The 19,959-nt window shown below is 47.9% G+C and overlaps 1 protein-coding gene and 1 pseudogene across 4 annotated transcripts in view; one reads left to right on the forward strand and one right to left on the reverse strand.

Moving 5' to 3' along the window:
* The window catches only part of DCAF8 (DDB1 and CUL4 associated factor 8), a 41,612-nt gene that overhangs the window by 14,096 nt on the left and 7,557 nt on the right, over window positions 1–19,959 (forward strand). For all 4 annotated transcript variants that reach the window (XM_047839643.1, XM_047839644.1, XM_047839642.1 and 1 more), the window contains 7 exons: window positions 2,102–2,775; window positions 3,710–3,850; window positions 5,367–5,461; window positions 10,452–10,562; window positions 17,995–18,067; window positions 18,543–18,600; window positions 19,108–19,215. In XM_047839643.1, coding sequence (XP_047695599.1) covers window positions 2,102–2,775; window positions 3,710–3,850; window positions 5,367–5,461; window positions 10,452–10,562; window positions 17,995–18,067; window positions 18,543–18,600; window positions 19,108–19,215 — 1,260 coding nt within the window. The remainder of the gene's footprint in view (window positions 1–2,101; window positions 2,776–3,709; window positions 3,851–5,366; window positions 5,462–10,451; window positions 10,563–17,994; window positions 18,068–18,542; window positions 18,601–19,107; window positions 19,216–19,959) is intronic.
* Window positions 13,368–13,796, reverse strand: LOC125154958 (40S ribosomal protein S25-like; annotated as a pseudogene).

Genomic DNA, 19,959 nt, shown 5'->3' on the forward strand with positions numbered 1-19,959 from the left:
CGGAGTAAGGAAAAGTGAGATTTTTAAAAAATGCTGTGTATTGCTCCTTTGTTCCCTTCTTATCATTGCTGTTCATTCATCTTCTTTCTGTGAAAGACAGTGGTTCAGATTTTTTGCTGGGCTTAATTGAAAAGTTCAGGGTTCTAGAGTGGTTTGGAATTTGGCTGTTAGCCAGATCGGGGATTAGCGGGCTATGGCCAGCAGACCAGATCCAGCCTGCCGCTGTTTTTGTAAAGTGTGTTGGAACACGGTCACGTCCCATTCGTTCACATGGTGCTTACGGGTCCTTTTGTGCCGTAACAGCGGCATCGCGTACTTGCGACAGGGCCCTTTGTAGAAAAAATTTGCCAGCCTCTGGGCTAGATCTTGGTCATCGACTGTTAGGGTCATCTTGCTGAGCTCGCGATTTGCTCTGGCCCTTAACTTAATCTGGTAGAGCCCCCAAGTCATCTTGATTTGTTAATCATAATTTTAACAGTAAATGCTAGGATTTTCGGTGTTTACATTTTCCTTCTGCGTAGAAGCGAAAGTGTGGTATTTCGGCCTTTCTCACCACTCCCAGTTTCAAAGCCAATTGTGTGTCAGAAACCACAACTACTAATCTTTCTCAGCATCCACAGCAGTCTCAGCAGATGTAGTTCCTAGGAGAAAATTGCTGCACTTTTCCCCTTTTTCTTCCAGTTCCTGCACCACTTGTTTTCATGCTGGGATCTTAGTTGGGGTGCTTTTCTGAAAAGAGCTGTTGATGTGTCTCCCAGCCTTCTGTCACTGCTTGAACCAAAGTGCTTGTATTGTTCATCTGTTTTCTGTGTCGGGTTTTGCCTCAGAGTTCGTTGTGAAGGGGTTCCGTTGCCGCAAAGATTTTTAGAAATTGCTGCTCTGCTCCAGGTGACTAAGCGGTCAGGCACTGCTTTGAACCCTTTAAATGTCATTGTGGGGTTGGATAGCTCGTACCAGAGTCGCCCATCGCTGGTCTGCTTTTCCTAACAGCCTTCACCTCTGGTAAGGTAAAATTTGGCATCATCAGGAAAGGAGGCCGTGAACGGTGTTCAAAATCCTCATTCCCTCCTTCCTTTCTTCACACCTCGGCTTCAGTGTGGAAGCTGCGGCCGTATTGGCTCTAGCACATCGCCAGAGTGCTCGCTGAAATAAGACCTGGCTGTCGTTGGGAGAATGCAGTGTCTCATTGTCGGGGGTTAGATTGGTCCAAGTGGCCCGGTTCTTTTACGGCCACCAACATGGCAGACTGGAAAACGTGGTGAACTTCCCTTCCCGGGTGCCACTCTGGTAGCGTTGCTTGTCATCAGTTTTGCGTGTGCTTCCTGGTAAAACTCTACCTCAGGGTAGAGTTCCAACAACTAGACGTAGTGTTAACGTTATTAAATTAATGGAAGTTATTAGAACACATTTATTAGCGAACAGCGAACCAGGAACCCAGGACCACAGTTACCGCATGTCCCTTCTACCTTCTTCTGGATTCTTAGTGGACTTTAAGACCTCAAGGGAAGAAACTGGGATTTAGGAGGTGGGAGGTGGTGGTACTTCCTTGAAGTAGGAAATCGTTCTTCTCTACCGCCACTGTCAGAATGATTTTAATCTGTTATTTTCTGCCTTCCTCTAAGAAGATGGAGGTGCCAGCTGTTGCTGGGAATGGCTGTTCTTTTTTTTTTTTTTTTTTTTCCTATTTGACTTAATTGTTTGCTGTGCTTAATAGACGTGTGTCCAGCAGAACAGAGCTTAAGGTAGTTGTATCAGATGTACTTGGACTCCACCTGGCTGTGCTTTGCTAGAGAGAGGTGGTGGTGGGGGGGGGGGGGAGTTATCAGACTCTTGGGCTACCCTGTGGTTTTCCACTTGGGTTGAAGCACCTTTGTTTGCCTGTGGCTTTGATCTTAATCTTTCCAGTTTCTTGTCCTATACGAGACTCCCCCCTCAGAAGGTAGTCTTTATGGTAAGCACTTGAACAAAAGCACGTTGACCAGAGTTGGTTTCTGGATCCTTGGGCGTGATGATTTCTTGGACCGAGGAGGGAACATCCTTCTGATCACTCTCCCGTTTCCTTGTTTTCCCCCTCGCCCGCCCATTCCTCACTACCATGCAGGAAGCCTGTCTAGCAGTCCAGAGGAGATGTCTGGCGCTGAGGAGGGGAGGGAGACATCCTCAGGCATTGAAGTGGAAGCCTCAGACCTGAGCTTAAGCTTGACTGGGGATGATGGTGGCCCCAACCGTGCCAGCACAGGAAGCCGGGGTACAGATACAGAGAGCTCAGGTGAAGACAAGGACTCTGACAGCATGGAAGACACTGGCCATTACTCCATCAACGACGAAAACCAAGTCCATGACCGCTCAGAGGAAGAAGAGGAAGAAGAGGAGGAGGAGGAGGAAGCGCACCCTCGGCGCCGTGTCCAGCGGAAGCGGGCCAACCGTGACCAGGACTCATCAGATGATGAGCGGGCCCTGGAGGACTGGGTGTCTTCGGAGACATCCGCCCTGCCTCGACCTCGGTGGCAAGCCCTTCCTGCCCTTCGGGAGCGGGAGCTGGGTTCTAGCGCCCGCTTTGTCTATGAGGCTTGTGGAGCAAGAGTCTTTGTGCAGCGTTTCCGCCTGCAGCATGGGCTTGAGGGCCATAATGGTTGTGTCAACACCCTGCACTTTAACCAGCGCGGCACCTGGCTGGCCAGTGGCAGCGATGACCTGAAAGTGGTGGTTTGGGACTGGGTGCGGCGGCAGCCAGTGCTGGACTTTGAGAGCGGCCACAAAAGCAATGTCTTCCAGGTGAGGCAAGGGAGCAGGACGGCCACTGGGAAAGTCAGGCAGGAGTTAGACAAGCCTGAGGTGCTTGGAGCGGGAGCAGACAGTGAGTCTGGACTGGCCTCAGGGCTCAGTCGTGTCGTGGCTCCCTTGATCACTTAGAGGAGTTAAATACGCTGAAAGAGCCATGACCGCCTTTCATTCTTCCCAAGCCTGGTGGCGGTCAGAAGCCTCGTTATAGGTCGGGTGCTTGGAAGTCATCAGGAAGGTACCCAGGGGACCCTGATAGAAGGCATCCATCTAAGAGCAGAGGCTCTTGAGCCAGACGGGGTTCCCATCCTGGCCCTGCCCCCTCGCTAGCTTTGTGATCTTGGGCAAATTCTGTAATCTCCGGCTTCAGTTTGTGTATCTGTAACGTGGAGCTAGAAACAGGATCGTGAGGATTAATACGGAAGCTGAGCAGTCTAGAATCCTGTCTTGTACTTAATAAACGTTTGATGAATATCTGTTAGTATTGTCCTTCTCGTTTACTCATCAGCCCCTCCATCATACTGCAACTAGCATTGATTCCTGGGTGGGAGCTCTTCTGCGGAGAGAAGGCACTGGTTGCCTTTGTAACAAGTTTCCCTTTGCTTCCTGAATCAAGATAGACTTTCCTCCTCTTTTCCTTACGGTTCTCCCCTCGTAGGCGTAGCCCTAGTTCACCTGAGCACTAATCCTGTGCCAGTTCAGCCTTCCAGAGTCACCTGCAATGCCGTCTTCTATCAGAAGGTTTTCCTCCCTCTTCTTTAACTCTTGGAAGAAACGGGATTTGAGCCAAGGGTATAAGGCTAGGAGAGCCAAGTTTCCAACCGTTGCCCAACAGAAGGGATGGGGTGGGGCCGTTATCCCGTTTTTCCCTCTCAGATTCACCTCCTCAATTTCTTTTGTGTATCCCTTTTTGTCATTAACGTTCCAGGCCAAGTTCCTTCCTAACAGCGGTGACTCCACCCTGGCCATGTGTGCCCGTGACGGGCAGGTGCGGGTAGCAGAGCTGTCTGCCACACAGTGTTGCAAGAACACGAAGCGTGTGGCCCAGCACAAGGGAGCGTCCCACAAGGTAAGTAAGCTCTCGCCCCCACGGTTGTGTGGTCCAGCTCCTCAGCCCCGGATCTCAGCCAAGGCCTTCGTAGATCTCTGCCCATTGTGTCCCTTCTGTCGTGGACACCTGCCTCACTTCTCTCAGTCCTAAAATTTGTAGCTGGAAAGGGAGAAAAAGCAGCCACCCTAAACTTCTTGGAAGGCAAGTGTTTGAGAGCTCTCTGGATCTTGCACGTGTCGCATTCAGTTGATGAAGCCGAAGCCGACCCACGGTTGCTTTGGAAATCCTTGAGGTCTCCTGCGGCTTCCAAACTTCTTAAATCTACTTCGATTGTATCTAGAACATCTTAACGGCGCCAAAGCCCTAGTGGTCGGCTCCTCGCATGTGAGAGCACCAACTTTTTGCCCAGGTCTCAGGGCACAGACAGCACTATTTCTGGAAGCCCTATTTAGAACTGGGAATATAGGACAGACAGTCATGGGGGCAGCCAGTGAGGAGCTGCGAGCTGCCTAGTCTCAGAGTGGTCATACTGTGGGAGGAGAGTGGCCCGCTTTTACAAACCCTAAGCTAATGCGTATCCTTTTCTAGCCCAAATGGCTCGGAAAATATGAAAATTACCTATTTCTTTGATTCTTAAGCCTACCCCAAACCTGCTAGTTAGCTAATTTTTAGAACTACGATGTAAGAGAGTGACACTTGGGCACCATTTTTCTGCCCACCCGAGAGCGGAATTGATTTTGAGAATGAACGTTAATGGCTGACGTTTTTCTTTGGTATTGTTACTCAGATCCCTTGAGGACTTAGTTGAAAAAGCAAAACTCCTGTCCTCTTGACTTGTATGGGATCAACAAGCTCTAACTAATTCACACACAACAAGAGAGAATGGGTTTATTAGTTCTTTTCCTGGGGTTTTGTAACAAAACAGCTAGGCAGGTTTCTCGCTTAGGTAGTTAGTTAGTTAGTTAGTTAGTTAGTTAGTTAGTTAGTTATGGGACAGAGGGCACAAATGAGTGAGGGGCAGAGGAAGAGAAAGAGAGAAGTTGGGGCTCACCTGGGGCTTGTGTTTTACCCAAAGCAGGGCTCATGCTCACCCGAAGCAGGGCTTGAGCTCACCAGATGTGGAACTAGAACTCATGAACTGTGAGATCATGACCTGAGCCCAAGTCAGATGCTTAACGACTGAGCCACCCAGGCGCCCTCTTGAGATATTTAAAATGCAGTCCTTCCCGGGGTGCCTGGGTGGCTCAGTCAGTTAAGCATCCGACTTCGGCTCAAGGGTCATGATCTCACAGTTCATGAGTTAGAGCCCCCCTTGAGGCTCTCTGCTGTCAGCATGGAGCCCACTTCAATCCCCCGTCTCCCTCTCTCTCTCTGCCCGCCCCCACTCGTGCACGCGCACACACACTGTCTCTATCAAGAGTAAATATTAAAAAGTAAATAGTAAATAAAATGCAGTCCTTCCTAAAGATAAAGAATCAGGATGGCCTTGATTCTAATCTGCAGAAACCTCATCCTTTCTTTTTTTCTCCTTCAGTTGGCCCTGGAACCGGACTCTCCCTGTACGTTCCTGTCTGCAGGTGAAGACGCCGTTGTTTTCACCATTGACCTCAGACAAGACCGGCCAGCTTCGTAAGTGTAGCAGTAGATATTTTTACATCACTGGACCTCTTGGCCTTGAAAGTACCCTACGTGTCCTAGGTAATACCCACCTCTCCGGTCAGTCCCCAGAGTCCCTCTGTGCCTATGCTAAGAAGCAGATGGAGGTTTAGGGCAATTCCTCACTTCTTTGTTGTTGTTTGTCTGTTTCTCAGCAGTGTAGCACTGTTCATGTGTACTTTTATTTCCAGAACGAGATTCAGTCATCTTACGTGTGAGCTTGAATAACTTGTTGATCTCCTCTCCGTTCACTTGGGTGCCACTCAGCTCGCCCACAGGAAGCGCATCACCCTGCAGGGCAGCTGAGAGATACGGTCCTATGTAGTTTTCAGTTATTTATAGAAACATGTAAACAAATGATAAATCTTGAACAAAAATATTGGTAGCTATAATAGAGTTCTGTCTTATCACAGCTCATTTATACATGAATTTGAGACTCGTGATTAATGATTAAACCCTCATCAGCTATGTGATCTCATAGAAAGAACATAGCATCTTGCTTGGATCTGGACAGACCTGGGTCAGATTGCGACTCAGGCACTACTAGTTACGACCTATCTGACTTTTCTGAACCTCAGTTTCTTCAGTCTGACTTTGGGCATAGTCAGTTTATCTTACTCTCTTGTCTCTGAGGGTTATTGATAAAGGTGCTTGAAGCCCCAGCATCGTGTCTGGCACTGTGTTTGGAACTGATTATATTATGGCTGCTAATTATTTTACTGTGTTAAAATTTTAGTTCTTATAATAAACAAGTACACCTTGTTTAAAAATTTCAAATAATAGAGTATGTGGGCAAAATGTATATGCTTCTTCATGCACATCTCCCCCACCCCCACTTTTCTAGCTGTTGGTAACCGTTGTTAAAAATTTTGGAATACCTTTCCAATCCTTTTTTATACTTTTATGTATCTTAATATATACATAGATGTTTCACCCGTGTATATATGTACGTACATACACGTAGGATTCTGCAATTTGCTTTTTTCACGTTATAATGTGTTTTTGGAGTTCTTTCTACATCAGACCATAAAGGTCTACTTTACAGCATTGGTGTAATACAGTTTATTTAATTGCTACCTTGTTGATGGATTATCTAGATTTTTTAATTGTCTTGTTAGTCTTAAAAATCATAACAAATTTTGGGGTGCTTGGCTGGCTCACTCAGTAGAACATGGGACTTTTTTTTTTAATGTTTATTTTGAGAGAGTGTGCACACGCACGCGCGCACGTACACACACACACACAGACACACACACACACAAGAGCTGGGGAGGGGCAGAGAGGGGGAGAGAGAGAGAGAATCCCAAGCAGTCTCCACGCTGTCAGCACAGAGCCCAACTCTGTCAGCACATGAGCCGAATTCACGAATGTGAGATCATGACCTGAGCCAAAACCAAGAGTCAGACATCTAATGGACTAAACCACCCAGGCGCCCCTAGGGAATATAATCTTAAGGCTGATTATTATTAGACTTATTTTTATTTTATTTTTTCTTTCTTTTTATTTATCTTTTTAAGTAAGCTCTATGCCCACCATGGAGCTTGAACTCCCGACCCCAAGATCAAGTCATATGCTCTCCCAACTGAGCCAGCCAGGCACTCCAGACTTTTATTTTTAGAAAGGTCACTATAGAAAAGGTTGTCTAGAAAGTGGAAGAATTTAAAAAATGTTTTAGGCTTGTAGAAAGGATGTACTGTACTTCTATAAACCTTCAAGAGAATGAAGATTGGGAGATTATGGGTTTTATTGGAAGGTGAACAGGCCTGGGTGACAACAGATCTGCCTTCTAGACTAGCTTGCAGTTGTTTAGTTGTGAGGAAATAAATTAATTTCTTGATCTGCATGTTTGTGGTTTTCATTTTAAAGTTCCAGAGTAGGGGCAGGGGGAGAAACGCAGAGGTGAAGCAAATGGGCTGAGTTTGTTCGGTCTGCTCTGGTAGAGAGCTGTGAGGCAGGTGGGAGAGAGCTTATCCTGTGCGTCAGGTCCTAGGAAAACCACTGTGAGGCCACAAGGAGTTGGGAGCCCAGTACTGGGCAGAACAGATGAGTGTGTTAGCTTACTGGATTTGGAATGAAATGATGTACACGGTGGCTCTGGTGTGAGCAGTGATAGATGGGGAATGTAGGAGAAACTTCACGTAGGAGCAGGCCCAGATTCTGGATTTGGGGAATCAGGGACTGTGAGTTTTCAAAAAGTTTTTGCTTTAAGGATTGAAATAGTAGCGGAAAGCTTGACTGAGGTGGGGAGCTGAATGGCTGGAAAATCCAAGCTATTCTTAAGTTTAAGCTGGTACGTGAACATCCACTTACATCAGAGACGTTTTTGTGTGAAGCTGGCGTAAGGGGAACTTTTACGTATTTATGATAGCTGCGTCTCTGGAAGCTGGTGGTATTGGCCGACCTCTTAGGAAAAGAGTTGGCTTTGGAGCTGTGGATGGGATATTCGTTTAGCCAGTGGCAGCCAGTTTGAGATCTTCTTCAAAGGAATTCTTTGGTCTGACTGGTAATTATTTTCCTTTTTTTAAAATTTTTTTTGCTGGAACATACCTGCTTACTAAAAAACTGCAAATTGTATAGCGAAACTTAGTAAATTTGTTTCCTGTGTTTTTGTGTGCTGCCTCCTCCTAATGTGAAAAACATTTTTCCCCCTGCTGCCATCGCGATTAATCATTGAAACAATTTTTTTTTAAGTTTTTATTTAAGTAATCTCTACACCCAACACGAGACTTGAACTCACGACCCCAAAATCAAGAGTTGCATGCTCTTTCGACTGAGCCAGCCGGGTACAAGATTAATCATTTTTATAGCATATCTGCTAGTTCCCCAGAGGGCCCAAGGTACTCTGCATTTATCCACCGGGAGAGAGAATTCTTTGTTTCAGGTGAATAAAGTGAAGCATTAGAAAGATTGAGTTCTGTCAGGATTACAGGACAGTGAAGCCCTATTTCATAATCTGTCCTTTTTTTTTTTTTTTTTTTTTTAAAGTTTATTTATTTTGAGGTGGGGAGAGACAGAGAGGGAGGCAGAGAGAGACTCCAGCTTGCACCCAGAGAGCCCCATGTGGGGTTCAAACTCCCAAACTGTGAGATCAGGACATGAAGTGAAGTCAAAAGTCGAAAGCTTAACCAACTGAGCCACCCACGTGTCCCCAGGTTTCTTCCTTTTGCTTCCACGTGGTCACCTTTATATTTGTCTGACCCTCTCCTTCTGAAGGTCCAAACTGCTGAGAAAATGGAATGGTCCTGTGAAAAGCAGCATCTGCTCGTTCTCCCTGTCTACAGCCCGATTAGACGGGGCACCCGGGTGGCTCGGTCAGTTAAGCGTCCAGCTCTTGATCTTGGCTCAGGTCATGATCTCTTGCTTCATGAGTTTGAACCCTGTGATGGGCTCTGAGCTGACAGTGCATAGCCTGCTTGGGATTCCTTCTCCTCCCCGCCCCCGTCCACTTGCGTGCTCTCTTTCAAAAAAACAAAAACAAATGATTAGAGCTGTCTCTTCTCCACTGCTGGTTTTATTCCTTAAACTCTTTTTGGAGTGTTTTCTACCTTGTGTTTTTGAGGGTTGTGTATGTGTGTGTATTTCCTAATGACATTCATTTTTCATGATTTCCATCTACTGTTTTAATGAAAGGTTACAGAGATTTTAAAATCAAGTAAAATCTCTCCACTTTGCTTAGCGCATTTCTAGGCTGGAGTGACTTTGACCAGGCAGAGAGGATGCTAAAATCATTTCTTTACCAAGAAACTCGTTGTCATGGTTATATTTCTTTCAGTTTCCGTAGCAACAAGATGAGCAAAACTCTAGAATTAAAAACGAAAGCTAGAACCCAGCCCTTTCCTTCCCAGTCTTTCATTTCCTGTAAATTTACTAATCTCTGTGATGTCACATTTGACTGGCTGGACACTTAGACCCGGGAAGCCGTAGTGCCACCTTTAAGCTGGGACAGAATAGAATTATTTAGTCCGAGTCTTCTGGCTACAACTTCAGAATTTTAGAGAGTTTCCTCAGGACCCCCGTACCCTCCTAAGGGCTGCCTTTTGTGGTACAATCAGAGGAGTAATTTAGAGAGGATTAGCCAGCCTTGTAGACAGCTGTCTTCTTAGGAATCTCCTCTCCTAGCTCACTTCGGGTAAAGGAAGAATGCTGGTTTCCTCCGGGCTGTCCCTGTGCCAGGAAACTGTGGCTTGTCAGTCTTCAGTGTGCATGTTTAGAGCTGGGTTGTGACACTTCTGTGGAATCCGGGAGACAGATTTAACCCTAAGGTCCCTTCTGGCCACTGTTTTCATGATTGGTCCTCTTGCTGACTGCTCCCAGATGATTGGGAGGGTGTTTTTATCTAGGACGGGAAGATGTGGGCAGGGTCGTCATGTTGGGCTCCAGCTAAACTGACACCACCTGGGGAGCAGTACTTTTGCGTACGGGTACCTTACATGTCTTGGGGAACACCGGAAAATGACTTCACTACGCATTTGTTTTTCCATTCCTCAAAGTAGCATTTATTAAATATACGTGGAAGTGATTTTGTCTTGTTCTTGTTCCAGTGTTCAAAACTAACAAAACCACTTTTTCCGTTTCTAAGTATTTATTTATTTATTTATTTATTTATTTAGAGAGAACATGCACAAACATGTGAGTGGGGGGGGGGGAGAGAGAGAGAGAGAGAGAAAGAGAGAGAGAGAGAGAGAGAGAGAGAGAAAGAATCCCAAGCAGGCTCGTCGCTGTCAGCTCAGCACCTATCACCGGACTTGAACTCACGAATCGTGAGATCATAACCTGAGCAGAAATCAAGAGTCAAATGCTTAACCGACTGAGCCTCCTGGTGCCCCAAGACCACTTTTTTCTTTCTTTCTCAATCAGAATCTGGTTTCTTCGTAGCTTTGTCTGCATTACTCTCTGCTCTCTCTTGCCATGACCATCTGGGTATTTTCGAGAATATAACTTTTCTACTTTTCTACTCTTAAAGGAAACTGGTGGTGACAAAAGAGAAGGAGAAGAAAGTGGGGCTCTATACGATCTATGTGAATCCTGCCAATACCCACCAGTTTGCAGTGGGTGGACGAGATCAGTTTGTAAGGTGAGTCTGGCTCCTTTGTGTCCCTGAGGAGTTTGAGACTTGACGCATTGGCTGCCGCCAGGTGTCTCTTGTGGGAATGTGTGAATGGCCTAGGAATCCATTGCCCGCCATCTTGAGTTTTTTATCATCTTCAAAGAGTATAAGCTCCTTCTGAGGCATTCTGTTCCCTAATGTAACAGTCCTGACGTGGGGGGTGGCGAGTGGCTTACCATATTATAGAGATGATCAAGTTTTAAAGAAGTTTGATAAATTGGCCAAGGTCCCTACAGAGCAGCTGAGACATAAACCCAGGTTTACTAGCAAATGCTCTATTGGTAAATATTTTCCACCATTTTTCATGTATAAGTTAACATGTACTAAAAATTTTGAATGGTTTCATGTACAGATCTGAGTGGGAGTTCTCACTGTGAACTCAGGGTTTTTGACTCCCACCGTCATGAACCAGTTTTCTTTTTTCATAGTGATACCTTCGTCACTGTGAACATTTGCTATAACGCTTGCTGTTGAGGCCCATCCTGAGGAAAACCAGACTTCAGAGATTCAGTGCTCATGTGCACCACTTAGCTTCCTTCTAGCCCTTCGTCACAAACTTAGTCACGTCACAAAACCCCTACCCAGTTGGCCTGCGTGAACTATATTTCTGTGGCTATACCATCCCCCTTTGCTGAGTGATCATCAGTTTAAAAGGGAGGAGACAGAGGATCACTAGGAAAATAAATGACTTTTTGCTTTCCTGGTGGTGGGTGGAAAGCATTATCTTCCTTTTTCAACGAAAACTCATTTTTATAACTGTATTCTGAAATTAGTTTCATTGATAAGTGTCTTGGGGATAGATTCAGTTTTTAGAAATGCATGAGAGATGACCTTCCTTTGTTCAAGAATCCTGCCACAAGAGAATTGGGCAACTTTGTTACTCTCTACTTCCTGTTTCCCTTGCTTTTCAAATTCCTGTCCTTTATTCACCAATAACAGATACATAGTGGTAGTTTTTGTTTTGTTTTTTAAATAAGAAGCAGTTGATCAACAGGGGTTGGAGTTGTCAGAACGACCAGGGGGTGCCTCCTGCAAATAGGGCATTTACTGAAATTCCTGATTTGGATTTCCTGCCTAGAGCCCTGGATTGCTTGAAAAGTCCGTGTCCGGAGATAATTCATCCACTGGTCCTTGATGTTTGGAGGAGACTGAAGCAGTTGGCTTTATTGAGAACTGCAGTTGATAATGCCTTAATCCAAAGCTAATACTTGGCCATGGTTAGAGTAAAGCTGGAAATTAGTTTTAGCATTTCAGCACAAGGGGAAATACTTCGATTTTCTGTTTCTTACCAGCTTCAGTATCCCCTGTCCCTTTGTACATCCCAGATTCTGAGGAGATACAGGCTATTTACTTGGCAGAAGCCTGTGTGGGTTTTGAGGCCCCCTGACCCTGTGCAAGCAGATGGCCCTTGTAGCATCCCAGCTCTTCTCTGACGTTAGGGCCATCCCCAGTTTCTCTGGCACCTCTTCGGTTCAGCCAGTTGAATGTTTTGGGATTTCCCCATCAGAGCTCACCTTTTCGGTACAAATTTGAAAGTATCGTTACTGGATAGTTTACATCATACGCCAGTAGCTTTCGTTCCTAGCCTAAAGGAATTCCTTCAAGGGAACACAGAGAAATAGCTTACTCATCCTCAAGGCCTTTGCATCATGAATACAAAATTTTGTTTTAGTGTTGTGAGGGAGCATTGAAAGGAAGCCTAGAGAGACCTGCTTTTTGGTCTGTGAGCCCAAAAAGGTGGGGGAAGGAGGGGAAAGAAGGGAAAAAGTAGGCGAATGGAGATGGTGGAGGTGTGAGTGCCTCCTACTAAACCGTGTTTGGCTTGGTTGACGAATCGAAAGGCGTGAAGAAGAGGAGAATGTATCAGATGAATGAATCCTGTGGTGGTTGGTGGACAGGTGAATATATTGGTAAAGGACTTGGAGTGGGTAGATGGTCCCTTTGCTTCCCTGTCCTTGGGCTGATCTTCACCAAACAGAGAGCACTAGATTACCGGCAGGCGGCGGGGAAGAGGAGGTGAGGCGGGAAGAGAGAGACTATAACGTGACAAGTTGGTGGGTACCTGGAGGAGCGTGGAGGGAGGTAACATAAGGGTGCTGGGTGCTGAGGTCATGCCGAAGCCACTCTTTATCTGATTTAAAATGTGAAGGGCATAGAAAGACTCACTGCCGCGGAGATGTCACTTCTTCCCAACTGGATCTGCTGATTTGGTGCAGTTCTAATCAACATCCCAGCAAGTTACTCTATGGATAGTGACAAACCCTTTCTAAAGTTTATACAGAGAGGCAGGAGACCCATAACAGTCACCACGGTGTCAAAGGGCAAGAACGAAGCTGGAGGACTGACGCTACCCGATTTCAAGACTTACCGTAATGAAGATGGCGTAGTACTGGCAAAACAACAGACAGACCGATCAGCGGGCTAGACCAGAGAGCCCAAAAGTAGGCCTGTGTGAGTGTAGTCCCCTTACCTCTGACAAAGGAGTATAGGCAGTCCAGTGGAGCAGAAGTAACCTCTTCCACAGATGGTACTGAGACAGCTGGGCATCCACGTGTGGAAAAAAAGGGAATCTAGGCACACACTTTACACCCTTCACAAAAACTGACTCGGGTGGATCACAGACCTACCAGTAAAACCCCAAACTATAAAACTCTTAGGTGATCACGTAGGACACAACCCAGATGACCTTGCTGGGGTATGGTGATGCCTTTTTACTTCAATTTTGATTGAATAAGTTTTTATTGTCTAAAACGTACAGTTGGTGGGATCTATTCATGCGTCTTCACCAGCGGCTGGGGCGTCTCCGTCCTTGGTGTTCCTGGTGTAAATAGCTTGAGCTCTGTACTTTGAAACCAGTTTGATAAATCCTTCGCTAAGGAGCTCCTGAGGGGCTGCCTTGGCCAGAAAACCTCAAAGCCCCGGTGTCTCAGGACGGACAACAGCTAGAGTCTGAGCTTATGGTTAGGAACGGCCTTCCGGAGTTTGTCATGAGTTGCTTTGTCAAACAAGACCAGGTTATGGAGCTTGTCCCAAACTTTGCCTTTGGACACTTCTTTTTGGCCTTGCCCCCAGATTTGTTCACTGGGTCTTTGTCTTTTTTGGCCAACTTTTTGGCATCTTTCTTCTTCTCGTCGTCCTTGGGTGGCATTGCAAAGCTCAGAGAGCAGCGGGCACCCCCGCGGGCCTTGCTGAGATGTTGGACCAAAAGCGGTGATGCCTTTTCAGATACGACACCAGAGACACAGTTTGTGAAAGAAATAGTTGATAAGGCGGACTTTATTAAAATGAAAAACTTCTGCTCTGTAAAAGACACTGTCGAAGAGAATTAGAAAACAAGCCACAGATTGGGATTAAATATTTGCAAAAGACCTATCTGAGAAAAGACCGTTGTTTCAAATACATAAAGAACTTTTAAACTCAACGATAAGAAAACAGCTAAAAAAAAAATGGGTCAGAGACCTTAACAGACGCCTCACTGAAGAAGGTATATAGGTGGCAAGTAAATACATAAAAAGGTGTTCCACCTCTGTGTCATCGGGAAAACACATATTAAGCAACGAGAGACTGCTACAGAACACGGACCACAGCAAATGCTGGCAGGTATGTGGAGCCACGGGAACCCTAACAATCGCTGGGAATGCAAAACGGTCCAGCCACGTTGGAAGGCCGTGTGATCGATTCTCATAGAACTAGACATGCTGTTCCGTTTGATCCAGCAGCCATGCTTCTTGGTATTTATCCGGAGGAGCCGAAAAGTTCTGTCCACAGCGAAACCTGTACACGACGTGCATCGCAGCTTTATTCATCATTACCAAAACTTGGGAACAACCAAGGTGTCCCTCAGTGGGTGAATGCATAAACTGGGACATCCAGATAATGGGATAGGATTCAGTGCTAAAAACGAAATGAGCTAACGAGGCACAAAAAGACATGGAGGGACATGAAATGCATATTACTAAGTGAAAAAAAAAAAAACCAATCTGCACAGGCTACACACTATGCGATCCCAGCAACATGATATTCAGGAAAAGGCAGTAAACTATGAGGACAGTAAAAATACTAGTGGTTGTTACGGGAGAGGCGAGAAGAACAGGCAGAGCACAGAGGATTTTGGGGACAGTGACAGTGCTCTGTCTGATACCATAATGATGGGTAGGTGTCATCATCCATCTGTCCAAACCTGTAGAAAGGACCACGTCAAGAGCGAGCCCTCAGGTAAACTGTGGACTTTGGGTGATCATGATGTGTGGGTGTAGCTTCATCCTTGGTAAGAGCAAACACAAAGCACTCTGGTGGGTGTTGTTGATAATGGTGGGGATCACGCTCACGTGTGGACAGAGAGTGTATGAGAAATCTCTGTCAGCTCTCTCCACTTGACTGTAAGCCTGGGACTGCTCTAAAAACTAAAGTCTCTGCCATTTGAAATTTCGTCCTGTCCTATGCGCAGAAAATAAGGGAAAAATTCGTATTCATCTTTGTATCGGCGCTGTCTGGCTCAGTAGTTGACGGGCTACACTGCCTGTTTTTTTCCTAAGCAGAGTGTTACTGGAGCACAGCCCTGGCCGTTCGTCTACGTGTTATCCAAGGCTGCTTTCATGCTACAGTGGCAGAGTTCAGTAGTTGTATCAAGGACCAGGTGGCTTGTCAGCTTAAAATATTCACTGTCTTGCCATTTAAGAAAAAGTTTACCAACCCTTAGTCTAGCTTCACAGCTAGAATATAGTAGCTTTTTTTTTTTTAAGTTTATTTATTTTGAGAGCGAGAGCACATGCACAGGGGTGGGGTGGGGGGGGTGGGGGGGGGCAGAGAGAGAGAGAATCCCAAGCAGACTCCATGCCGTCAGCACAGAGCCTGACATGGGCTTGATCCCATGAACTGGGAGATCTGACCTGAGCCAAAAATAAAGAGTCCAATGCTTAACCGGCTGAGCGCCCCGTAGAATATAGTAGGTTCTTGATAAATACCGAAGAAAGGGGAAGGAGTGTAAAGATTTCCTCATAAAGAGGAGGGGCAGAGCGCATTAGATACTGAGGAATACTGAATGGTCCATATACCAAAATATTGCGTATTTAAATGTGTTTTACAGGGCACCTGGGTGGCTTAGTCGGTTAAGCGTCCGACTTTGGCTAGGTCATAATCACAGGTCGTGGGTTTGAGCCCTGCATCAGGCTCTGTGCTGACAGCTCTGAGCCTGGAGCCTGCTTCGGATTCTGTGTCTCCCTCTTTCTCTGCCCCTCCCCTGCTCATGCTCTGTCTCTGTCTCTCTGTCTCTCTCAAAAATAAATAAACATTAAAAAATAAGTAAATATGTTTTACTAGTTTGCAGACTTACAAAGTTTACGATTGCTTAGTGACATTTAAGAATTGTTGGTTTAGTATAGAGGGAAAAAATTGATTATCAGATGCTCTGTTTGTTGAAGAGTACTAATTAGCAATATAGCAGTCTCCTATTTGTGGGGTTTTTTTTTTTTTTTCGATAGCTAGGGGAGGGGCAGAGAGAGAGGGAGACGCAACTAAGCAGGCTCCGCGATGTCAGCACAGAGCTGTACGTGGGGCTCAAACCCACGAAATGTGAGATGGTGACCTGAGCCGAAACCAAGAACCAGACGCTTAACCAACTGAGTCACCCAGGCCCCTCTCCTATTTGTCTTTTCTTCATTCGGTGTTCATTTAGCAAAGATTTCTGGGTAATTCTCAACGCAGGAGGATATTAAGCAAGAAATTGTGGAGAGTAGAAGTATGTATTGATTCATTCATTTCTTCATCCAGTGTTTACTAAGCACCTGCTATGTGCTAGACACACACTTGACATACAGGGAGCATTCTGGAGAAACAGGTGTGTAAGGATTAAAAATATTAAGTAACTTCCCAGGATTACTCATCTACTAAGTAGCAGAGTTAGTATTTGAACTCAGATCGTACGCCTCAGATGTGGTAGAAACCCTTTCGCCATGCTGTTCTTTCTCACAGAGGAAATATTAAAGACAAAATCAGCGTATCAGGTAGAGGGAGCTGTGTGTGTGGAGGTGAGAGAGTACGGTTGCGACACGGTGTCTTCAGGGAAGCATCGCTTTCTTGTTTTGTTTTTGTGTAACGTGTAGGATCTTTTGAGAAGCGATGGAGAGTTGTATGTACTAAGGAGTTTGGACTTTATCTAGTAGAAAATACAGAGTCACTGAGTAGGTTTTAAGCCGGGAATTTACACAAAATACTGCATTTTGGAATGATTCTGGTGACGACATGAGCAAGGAGGTCAGAAGGATACAAATAATCTCAGCGAAACCTCTCTCTAGGTTGCGGTTTCCCTATACAGAGGCTGGAGAGCTGAAGACCCGGCCTCTGGGGAACACGGGCATTTTAGAGAGACAGACAGACGAGCTCACGAACACCAGTAAGGGGCCGTTGGCCATCAAGGAAACACACCGTTTGAGGGCAGGAGTGGTGAACGCTGTCGGGATGCGAGAGAGACGCCCCGAGACCCTGCTGTGGGCGGAGGCCGTCGGGTCCTGGTGCCTTGAGCCAGACAAGTCTCAGTAGAGGGCTGAGGGCCGAGGCTGGACTGCAGTGGATTGAGAGGCGAATAGGGAGCGAGGAGGTGAAAGCGTTGATGCGGGTTGCTCCGCTTAGTAATTTGACTGCAACAGGGAAGGGCAGAAAAGGCAGCGGTGGGGCCGGTCAGTGGAGGGAGGGTTTTTGGGAAGTGGGCGGACAGGCACGAGGAGGAGGTTGAAGAGTAGACGGACGGAATCGGGTCCTGCAGGGATGAAGTTAAGAGCAGCTGCGGAGAGGAGGCGCGGAGACTGGAGGAAACACGCCGCCGCGTGTGGTTTCTCCCAGATGTCCAGCGCCTGGCGGGACGCTCGCACACGACATCTGCCCCAGATGTTGGAATGGATGGTCAGAGTTTGGGTTGCAGAGATGAGGGAAGGGGACCGTGGTTGGATGGGAATGAGGGCAGGAGAGAGGACGTCTGGAGGAGATCCTGGTGTGGCGGGTGTTCGTAATTGTCACCGTGGGGAACGAGAGGGAGAACCAGCCAAGTAAGGGGCCAAGACGGGACCGAAGACCCGAGGACTTGCACGAGCCCGGCCTGGTAGCAGCGGACCCTGTTGGGGAGCTTTCGGTGGAAATCAACAGTAAGCGATTACAAGCTGGGAGAGGACAGAAGCCGCTTCAGGCTGATGTGGTTTAGGATTACCACCTGGAGAAGAGCTAGGGTTTGGAAGGGGGTAGGAGAGGCGGGCCTTCAGGGAAGAGCGGGAGCCAGAAGCTTGGTGGGGGACTGTCCTTTATCCGTCCTGACCTCCCACTGGCCGTGGTGCCCGCCACTACGCATCGCAGCTCTTCAAGGGATCGGTTTGTTAAGTTGTAACATCTCCGTCGTTTCCGCCCACGGCAGGATTTACGACCAGAGGAAAATTGATGAGAATGAGAACAACGGAGTGCTCAAGAAATTCTGTCCTCACCACCTGGTAAGGTTCACGAGGGGCCGGTGGTTCCAGGCTTCCCCGACTCAACCCCAAGGCTGTCCCCAAACTTGTCGGCCTGGCGGGTGGAGCCTGGACTTTGGAGTCAGACCCCTGGATTTGAATCCCGGCTCCACCACTTACTGGCTTTGCGGTCTCCGGCAGTCGCTTCACCTCCGTTAGCTAGGTTTTCTTAGCGACAAAGTGCGGAGGTAAAGATAACTGCCTTGCCCCGTGACGGTGGGGCTGAGTGAGATAGGGCGGACGTAGGATGGCTGGCATCCTACAGAAGACGGCCAGCCGAAAGCCCTCTCCCCCGAGGCGGCCGCGTGTCACTGGCTGTACTCCTGTCCGTCTCTCTCTTCTGCGCTCTCGCTCTCTGGGAGAAGATGGAGGGGAGTTTGAAGGAAGACCTGTTTCCTGAAGGTGGTGTGACAAGTGGGGGGGTGGGGCATCAGTCAGTATCTGCTCCTTATTGCAGGTGAACAGTGAGTCCAAAGCAAACATCACCTGTCTTGTGTTCAGCCACGACGGCACAGGTACGTGCGCAGGGCCCGGCTCCGAGGCTGGCGCGCCCCCTCTGTCCAGGGAGCTGCCGGGCCAGTGAGGCGCGTGCCCTCCGGCGCTCACCGCCGTGCCCTGGCTCCGAGTGGAGCAGCTGGGGAGTAGTCGCTGCTGGTGAGCACACGAGCGGGAGGACACAGCAGACGACCCCCGGAGGCGCCGGGCGCCACCCGCAGATCAGATTTCGCAGCGCCCGTCCCGAAGCCCAGGCTCCTTGCCTGAGCAGGTGCTCACGCCTTCGGCTCCTCCTCGAGTCAGTGGGTGTGACCTTCCTGAGCATCCTGCTACCCCTGGGTTGGCAGCGTGTTCTCAGTCTACCCTGGACACCTGACCTGCCTGCCGTTCCAACCGAGTGAGATGGGTGCCATCCCCGGGTATTAGGAGGGGGCACTACCGGCCAGAAGCTGCACCCCAGCCCCCGACTCCTGGTCCCGGCTGTTTTTCAGCCTTTGCCTTCACTACTGTCTGCTTGTTCTTGGCAGAGCTCCTGGCCAGTTACAACGACGAAGACATTTACCTCTTCAACTCCTCTCACAGCGACGGGGCCCAGTATGTGAAGAGATACAAGGGCCACAGAAATAATGCCACAGGTGAGGCTGTCTTTTAGTTTTCTGTCCGGTGGCTTAGAGAACTGCAGTGTTTCGATCAGGTTGTACAGATAAGAACTACCTGAGGGACTTGGCAGGGGGAGGGTGTCCCTGATTAATTGGCCAGGGGTTTTCACGGGCCTGCTGTGCTCAAGCACGGAGGGCCCGAAGCCCCTCAATCCCTGCAGTGAGGTTACTTCCTCTGGGCGTAAGGAGACGTGGGTGACTATTTTTCCAGGCGACTGCAGGCTTACCAGGCTTGTCGGGGAGTCTGGGAAAGCCGTCCGCTGCCGGTGGTACCGAACTGCCTGAGATGGGGAGCTGCTCACTCTAGGGTGGAGGGGGCGGTGGGTCTCTGGGAGGAGCCAGAGGAGGAGGGTGGTGCTGGGGGCTCCTCCCCAGTCTGCGGCGGGAACGGCCGTCTGGGTTCTGCGTGCGGCTGCCTAGCTTCGCCGTGCCACGGACTCACTGCCGACCTTTCGGAAATGCCGAAGCGTGGCTTCTGTCTTCAGACATCTGATTCAGCTGGCGTGGGGTGCAGCGTGGTTGGAGTTCTTGAGAAGCTCCCTACTGGACTCTCGTGTACAGAAAAGTTGGGGTGGCCACGGCTCTGTTGCTGCCACCACTCCCAACAAGTATCTGTCATAATTTTGACTTGGAGGGACGTGTCCTTTCCTTCGGAGCGAGTGAGGAGAGCGGGAGAACTTGGGCTTGGAACTTAGTCCACGGGCAGCCAGGGCGAGGGTG

The sequence above is a fragment of the Prionailurus viverrinus genome, chromosome F1 (assembly GCF_022837055.1).
Source record: "Prionailurus viverrinus isolate Anna chromosome F1, UM_Priviv_1.0, whole genome shotgun sequence".
In the NCBI taxonomy this organism is placed as follows: domain Eukaryota; kingdom Metazoa; phylum Chordata; class Mammalia; order Carnivora; family Felidae; genus Prionailurus; species Prionailurus viverrinus.